Here is an 8,103-nt window from a genome sequence, read left to right as displayed (position 1 = left end):
CGTGGAATGGGAATCAAAATTTATCGTTTCCCACAGACGGCGCCAATGTTCAGTCCTGGAAAGACCGTATTGCTATACCGTATGGTATGCGCTCAGAGATACCGTAAGAGTAGTTATGTATCTGGCTTATGGTCAATATCTCAATCACTGTGCACAAGCAATAGACTTGTAGCCAAGACGCGAGTGTGTGCACAGTGTTGGTGTAAATAGGTTAAAAGTGTATATCTGAGGTCTTTAGCCTCTTATTTATAAGGGTTACCTCTAGGGTTTATGAAAACCTTCCAGTTGCAATAGGATTCAACTTCCTTACTGTTGAAATAAGGATTCCATCCTGAATATCTTTGTTGTTTGATATTGTTAAGATAATTGAGTATCTATCCTTTAGTGGATTGTTAAGTGAGTAGTTAGGATATGATATATATCGATAACAATATAGAACAAAGGTTGTAATAGGCTTGATATATTCAGTAAGTGTAACTTTTTACCTCGTATAGTATAGAACAAAATACCTAGTATGACTGCCATATTTAAATTATTATTTTTCCTTCCAAAATGAAAATACGTCACTTACATAAGTACAAAACTAAAAGCGCAATTAGTTTACGTTTAAAAGCAAAAGTATGATTTCGACAAAAATTATAAAAGTTAAACTTTTCCTCAAATAATAACTTCAGTCTTTCCAAACGGAACACAAACCAGAAAAAGAAACCCCGAAGTAGTTGTTTCCTTGCAAAACATCTACCAAAACGGACTTTATTTGACTTTTGTACACAATTGTTCCGGGGGTGAGAAATATTCTAGATTTGGGTAATCTGCATTCAAATCATTGTATTTAAAAAAAAGAAAAACATTAGACCAAGTAGTGAAGCTGTTCAATCAAGCAGCGCAAATCCTTCTCGGAGCTTCCACCACCCTCTCTAATGGCGTCAAGCGCCGCCGCCTGCAGCTTCAACGCCTGCCTTGTTTCCACAGCGCTTTCGCTCACCGACTCAGCCAGAACTCGACCCAACTGGTCCGAGTCGGGAACGGTTTTTTCACCCTCGCACACCTTCTTGGCCACCTTCAACTCCTCCACAAGCAGCGTCGCGTCCACGAATTGGTCAGCAGACATTGGCCACGCAAGCATCGACACCCCAGCCACCACCGATTCCAGCACCGAGTTCCACCCGCAGTGAGTCAAGAACGCGCCCACCGCCCTATGCCTCAGTATGAGCACCTGTGGGGCCCACCCTCTAATCACGAGGCCCCTACCAGCTGTTTCATCTTCGAATCCCGCTGGAATGATTCCTTCCTGATTTTCGTTCTTTGTCTTTATTGACCAAATAAAATGGACCCCACTCTTCGCCAAACCTGATGCAATAGCCACCGTCTGATCGTTGGTGAGAATCATTTGACTCCCGAAACACACATAAACCACCTTACGATCCCCTCGTTGATCAAGCCAGGACACGACGTTGTTTACCGACACAGAACTGGACCCACCTCTCTGCGTGGTAGATAAGTCATCCGCAGGAAGCAACGGTCCAACCGCCCACACACGATCATGGCCAAGTTCCATTTTGAGATACTCAAGATAACGATTCTCCAACTCGGAGAACGAGTTCACAACGAGTCCCCAACTTGCAATGTTCCCGAGAAACCAATCCCTGAAGCACTCTGAATCTGGGTCTCCAGCAACGTAGCTCCGAAACAAGGGAGACACCTGCCACCAAGGGTAAGTGGGTGAGTTGGGAAGCTTGTGAAACGAAACGATATCGTTTTCGTTGTCGTTGGTTCGCTTCGGCAGTTCCTTCCAGAGAAAGTACATGGTGGACAAAGCGAAAGCACCAGAAGGGGAAAAGACGAGTCTCCGAATTCCGAGTTCAGAGGCAAGGTTTTGGGTCCAACCGCAGAACATGTCTGAAATTATATATTGTGGAGGGGAAGGGTGAGATTTGAACCATTGGAGGAGAGGGTCGTGGAGCTTTGAGAGAGAGAACATGATGGGTCGAATGGAGTGGGGCATGTCTTTGGCGTTCTCGATTCCTGGAGGGATAGAAGGGTGAAAGGGGAATGGGAAGATCAAAGGGTGAATGGAAGGGTGTGATGAAAGGAGATGGGTTAGGAGGGTTTGGTTTTTTGGGGTTGTGACCACCGTTATGGTGAGGTTGCTTCCATTTGTGGCCAGCTTGTGGGTTAGGTCGAGGAGGGGTATCATGTGGCCCTGAGCTGGGAACGGAATCACCAACACGTGCGGCGGCGCGTTGCTGTTGCCGCCTTGAACCGTCATGGTGGGTAACCCGTTGCAGGGTAATATTTCGAAAAGGGAGGAAGCCAAAATGATATAGAAATCAAATTAGAATGAGAATAAATAAGAAAAGAGATTCTTTTATGCTAGTCAAGATGATGTCAGATCTGTTTTATTATTATTACTACATAATAAATATATTATTAACTTTCTCTTAATATATATGTACGTTCCGAATGGATCATTTTTGTATATAGTACAAACATTTTTTAATATTCTATTTTATAAATTATCTCTTAATATTATAAATTACATTTACTATATGCAATACAAAATTTTCTTAATTTCGTACTTGTTATATAAATTTCTATAAACTTAACAGATTATTTATTTTGACGTATATTGAAATTTAAACTTAGCATATTATTGTTAATAAGATTTTTTTTTTAATTTAACGTCATATGAATATAACAAAATTGACATTATTAACGATACAATATTTTTTTTTAGTTTCATACCTATTATATATATTTTTAGGATTTTATAAGAGTTATGTTGTAGGAAAAATGATTATGTAATGTTATAGAGATTCGTTTTGCGTGTCGTAATTTTTTTTTTTGCTTCAAAAAGTGTGGGCCCCACAAAATGTTGTTTGTGTAAAAAACTTTCTTGTGTCATGTTAAATGATAAATGCAAATCCCATTTTTTTATGATTGAATAAGAGATTGAACAAGAGGTGTCCAACCCAATTAAGGGGAGCTGGCGATTCAATCTACCAAGTGTAGATGTGGACATTGGTATAGCTGGGGTGTATTTGTATGGACACATCTGATGTGAGAGAGAATGGGAGAGTTTTGGGCATAATATGCTCCGGTGAGTAGGTTGATATAACACCTCACAATTTTAAATCAAGTAATTAAAATATTAAGTGAGCAATCAAGTGATGGATTAGTGAAAATCCAAAAGATTAGGCCAAAATACAAAGAAAGGGCAAAACGGTAATTAGCCAACACGCAACCCTAGGAAGATAAAAATTGAGTAGAAGGTCTCAGATGGTAAAAATAACCCTGGAAATGGGTTCAGAACGAAAAATTGAGTGGACAGGCAAGTTTCAGAAAAATCAGTGAATAGTGTTTTTCGCGGGTAAAAATATCGCGGTACGATTGCACCGTAAAACGTGCCGATTGAGTTTTGAGCTCTAGGTTTCAAATATGAGTTAAAAATGGTCTAATGAGTTAGGAAATATGATTTCTTATAATATTCGATGAAATTAAGACAGTTTGGGGAAGCGTGCCATTGGCGCGCATAATAGCTTAAAACAGTGTTTTCTCCGAACGAATGGAGGACTCTTAATTCATCTGATCAAGCCTAATTAAAGGGGAATAGTTAATGTTAAAAATTTGAGTTTCTAAATAGGTTGTGAATTTACGGACGTTTAGTGGAATCGGAGGAAAATTCGGATTAGTTTTAAATCACGTGAGGTGGCGGTGGGACCCACCCCACTTAAGTGACTTAAGCCACATGTGCTTGGCACTATTCATGCATCACTTTCCTCCCTCTTCTTGCTCAAACCCGCAGCCACCATAGCCCTTCCCCTCCAAGATTTCATTTCACCATAACTTAGCCATTTCTTCACCAAATCCATTGATTCTTGTCTTGAAATTTGATGGAAATGGCCTTCTAAATCCATTGGTGGTACTCCCAAGCCTTGAAAGCCACTAGATTTTGAGAAAAACCCTCCCCAAAGCTGCGGCCCTTTCCTTTAGATTTGTGAAAATGGTGTTGATTGATGCTCCAATGGTGGAGTATGTTTAGGAGGAGCCTTGTGCCAAGCTTTTGGGTGAGTTTCCTTGTGTTCCAATGGTTTAATTTTGTGGTTGAATTTATGAACCCTAAAGAGGGCTTGTTGGATTGATGTGTTTAGAGAGCTCAATTGGAAAATGTTTGTACATGAATGTGTCTTAGAATGATGTGTAGTAGCCATAAATGCAATAAAAATTATTGATGAAAAATGTGAATTTTTAACTTAGAAAATTTTGAGGTTGTCATGACTTTGAGTTTTGAAAATGTGTTAGGATTGGATTGATGAGTTGTTGTATGATTGTATATTGATATAATAGGATTGTATGAGGTGTGGAATGATTAAAGTTGTATGGAAATTCCTTGGAATGCCATAGGGTAAAATTCGATTCTTTGAGGAAAGATTGAGGAATTGATGTTGAAAAATGATTTGGATGATGATTTGTGTAGTTATATGGTGCTTAGATGGGCTGTGTTGTGCTTGGAGAGTGTTTGAATCAATGGAAAAAAAATGAATTGTGTTAGAGACCTAAATGAGCCCTGAATGAAATATTTCGCAAAACGATGCGTAAATGTCGGAAAACGGAAAAACGACGATTGAACTAGCCTCTAAACAACCTAAGGGAGTGTTATAAAATGAGAAAGAAAATTTAAGAAAATAAATCTCAAATTTACACCTACATGGCCGAACCTCCAAGGGGAAAAGGGGTGATTTGGCGATTTTCGCGTTTTGATGTAATTCGACGCGAAAATGACGAACCGGCACTTGAACTGGCCTATTGACAACCTAATGAGACGTAACAAAATGAGAAAGAAAATTTAGAAAAATAAATCTCACATTTACACTACAATGGCCGAACCATCAAGGGAGGATGGGGAGGATTTTTGTGTTTTTGCGTTTTGATACTATTTGACGAGTACTGATGGATGTACGTTATTGTATAGGTTGTCGTACGTCGACCTGAATCCCGAATCTTGAATCAGTGAATTGCCCTTGGTCCGGGACCAAGTGGATTGAGGCATTCCGCTGTGTACTGAGTTGAGGGATAAGCTGCTGCGGAGCTTGTGGAAACACGAATTAAGGTAACCTCTTGGTACTGGGGCTTGTTCCCCTTTTCTGTTCCACCTTGCCAGTTGATGGTAACGGTAGGAAGTGTGTATGAATAGTATATAACACATGAGCATGCATGCATTATTGCTATGGGTACTTATGTACCGAGTCTCTGGCCAGTAGACAGTTTTTATTAGCCTTCGGGCATTTTCGGACTTCCGCTGGATAGGTCTCCAGGAGGGAGTTCCAGTTGACTGCGGTCATGGTGTGTGATCCGGGTAGGAGCACACTAGGAATGTCTTTGGCGTTTTGGTTGGTTTGGGCATCATGGTTGTGGTTTCTGTGAACACACCTTGGATGATACCCATAGGCTTATATATGCCGAGGGCGTACGTGGAATTGGGGTTACCATCCCGTACCGTCGTATTTTGTTTTCTTTATATTCCCCCTTCTCTAAATCCCTTGCTATATCCCGTTTTCAAGTGGTTGTTGTATTCTATTGATATGCATCGAAGTGAACCATTGGGTGGAGTTTTCTCCAGAACCTCTTGGTTACTGAGATATATTCGTATATCTCACCCCGTCTCGGGGCATTTATTTCAGGAGGTAGCAGTGGAGCAGGAGCCTCGGGCAAGAGGCCCGCAGAGTGAGCGATGGAGCGTTTCTTATTTTGCATTTTGTTGGCCGTGTGGCCTAGGCTAGACTTAGGGCATGAACATGTCATTTGTATTTATTAGTAGCTTCATTAGCATCTTGTTCATGCCATTTTGCCTAAGTCTAGTAGTGATGTATTTGGTTATGTTGTCTTTTAAATTAAGTTGAAATTTTAGAAGAATGTAATTTGAAGTTTTAGTTTCAAGTTGTAATTTGTAAAGCCATATTGTAATAGTATTGATGCATGTCTAATTATGATGGAAGGGCCTTAGGCCTATTTTAGGTTATGATAATATGTATGATGGAAATATGCATGAAAAAGGTGTTAGTGATTGCAACTACTTAAGAATGATTAATATGGACTCTATGTTTAATAACTATAAACTGGATTGGGTTGTAAGTGCCCCAAGGCGTTGTTGGTCCTTGTGTGTGCCACCCATTGGATTATTACTGTATTATCATGTGTTTATTAGGTACATTGAGGTTTTAAATGATCTTTTACAAATTTGGGATTATTGGAAAAACAAAGGAAACTCTGGCGAATTTTCTGTAGAATTGGCAGATTTTAGGCGAACTTCGGAAGAGCATATCTCCCTCTATAGAGGTCCCCTAGGGACGTGCCATACGTCATTTTGAAGGTTGAGATGTCCTCTACCTTGTGTCAAAATTTGAGGAAATTCTGGGTTGATCTTCGGCCTGAAATAAATAGAGAAACACGGACTGCCCATGTGCCCCTGCACCTGAGGCAGATTCTGGACCGGATTTGGGAAATTAATTCCCGCTTCGTTTCTCCGTCAAATTAAGCGTGTGATATATCAAAATGAAGTTTGAGATGTCTAGTTTGTAGGATAAAAATTTGAGAGCAAATGGTTGAGTCGATTGAGTGCAGTAATTCGGGCAAAGTGAGTGGTTTGGGCTGTTTTTGGGGTTGTTTGGGCTAATTGCTTATCCAACTTCAAACGGCGATAACCGGAGCAAATGAGCTCCGAATTGAGCGTATTTTAGCTTGTTAAAAAGAGAATTAAGTAACACAAAGATATAATCTGAGAAGTAGGGTTGGTTGCGATCGGTTGGTCGCAGAAAAACTTAGAGTGTAACATGTTCGAATTGGTATAAAACGTAAAGTTGGAAATTGGCTAAGTGAGTTTATGGGAACTCCTTAGTAACTTATAATAAGTAACGTAAGTGATAAACATAGTTTAAATAAGTCTTCCGCAAGAGTTTACGGTTACGGTCACAACTTTTAATTATTACGCATTTTTATGATTTAAATGCTCGCGTAATAGTCGAAAAAAATTTATTCTCGTTTTTATAAATGAACTGCTGTGATTGTAACTGCGCTTAATATCATAATTAATGTTAACAATACCGGTACGTAACGGGCTGTTACATTTTATGGTATCAGAGCAGTTTTGTTAGGGAACTCTGATAATGTATATATAGTTGTGTTGTGTGTTGCATAGTTGTATGTAGATTCTTATCGATTACTGCATATGTGATTCCTTAGTGTGGGTCTGATCAACCCATTCCTTTGTGTTACATGCGTAGTCATCGTAAGAAGCCTACGTGGCAACTGTGGAGCACTAAATGTAAGTCTTTAGCCTGATGTTGTGGATGCAGTGTTGACTGCTTCATGGACACGAGATGGCAGTAAGTAAAATATGAATATTATAGGACTTCAGGGAAACATACTTAAATGTTTTGTCTGACCTTGTAGATGAAATTCATAAAGCTGGATTGTAAGTGAAAGTTGTAAACAAATCTATGATATGTACGGTATTGCATGGATGAACCTTGTAGTACCATGAATAATAAAGATATATAATTGAGATGAGTCCATAGTATGGAAAAGGTATTGGTGAAGCTTCCAAGTATATGTGTTGTATAGTAAAAACAATTATGTCCAGGTGGACGTGGTGGAGGGACTTCATCAAGGTGGAAGATTAGAACCTGTTGGGTTATTGAAAATGATGAACAGATATGCTTAGGCATGAGTTTGAATATTTTATGTTGACTAGAAGTTATAAGTCCTCGATGGATGATGTACACTTAAACAAATTGAGATGGTTCATGCAGAGAAATAAATAGAATAATTGATGATTAATCCTATGGGATTTGACCACTTGAAATTATAATGCTGGTCAATTGTTAAATTGAGATATATTGAAATATGGGATTTAAACCCATAAGGAGGTAGTGCTGATTAAACATAGGCGAGATGAATTAATTATGTATTATATGTATAAGGAAGAAGTTGAGAGAATCGCCATGGATGGCATTGAACAAGGTTCATTGAGAGTATGATTGTCCGTAACGGAATAATGGTTTAGCTTGACCGATATGCCATGAAGGAAACAAATATGACTATATG

General features: G+C 39.2%; 1 protein-coding gene across 1 annotated transcript; it reads right to left on the bottom strand.

The window, feature by feature from the left end:
* Positions 1 to 662: 662 nt before the first annotated feature.
* LOC133287762 (flavonol 3-O-glucosyltransferase UGT89B1) lies at positions 663 to 2,315 on the bottom strand. The gene has a single exon (XM_061485428.1). It carries the CDS (start codon positions 2,267 to 2,269, stop codon positions 851 to 853), a length of 1,419 nt encoding a protein of 472 aa, XP_061341412.1. The 5' UTR covers positions 2,270 to 2,315; the 3' UTR covers positions 663 to 850.
* Positions 2,316 to 8,103: the final 5,788 nt, after the last annotated feature.

This window comes from Gastrolobium bilobum, unplaced genomic scaffold, assembly GCF_033153095.1.
Source record: "Gastrolobium bilobum isolate Gb01-03AN ecotype WA unplaced genomic scaffold, APGP_CSIRO_Gbil_v1 utg61008, whole genome shotgun sequence".
NCBI lineage: Eukaryota > Viridiplantae > Streptophyta > Magnoliopsida > Fabales > Fabaceae > Gastrolobium > Gastrolobium bilobum.
This window is presented reverse-complemented; position numbering and strand designations above follow the sequence as displayed.

Bases quoted from the DNA above. Each gene is read 5' to 3' on its own strand.
- LOC133287762 (XM_061485428.1), bottom strand. From the start codon at position 2,269: ATGACGGTTCAAGGCGGCAACAGCAACGCGCCGCCGCACGTGTTGGTG.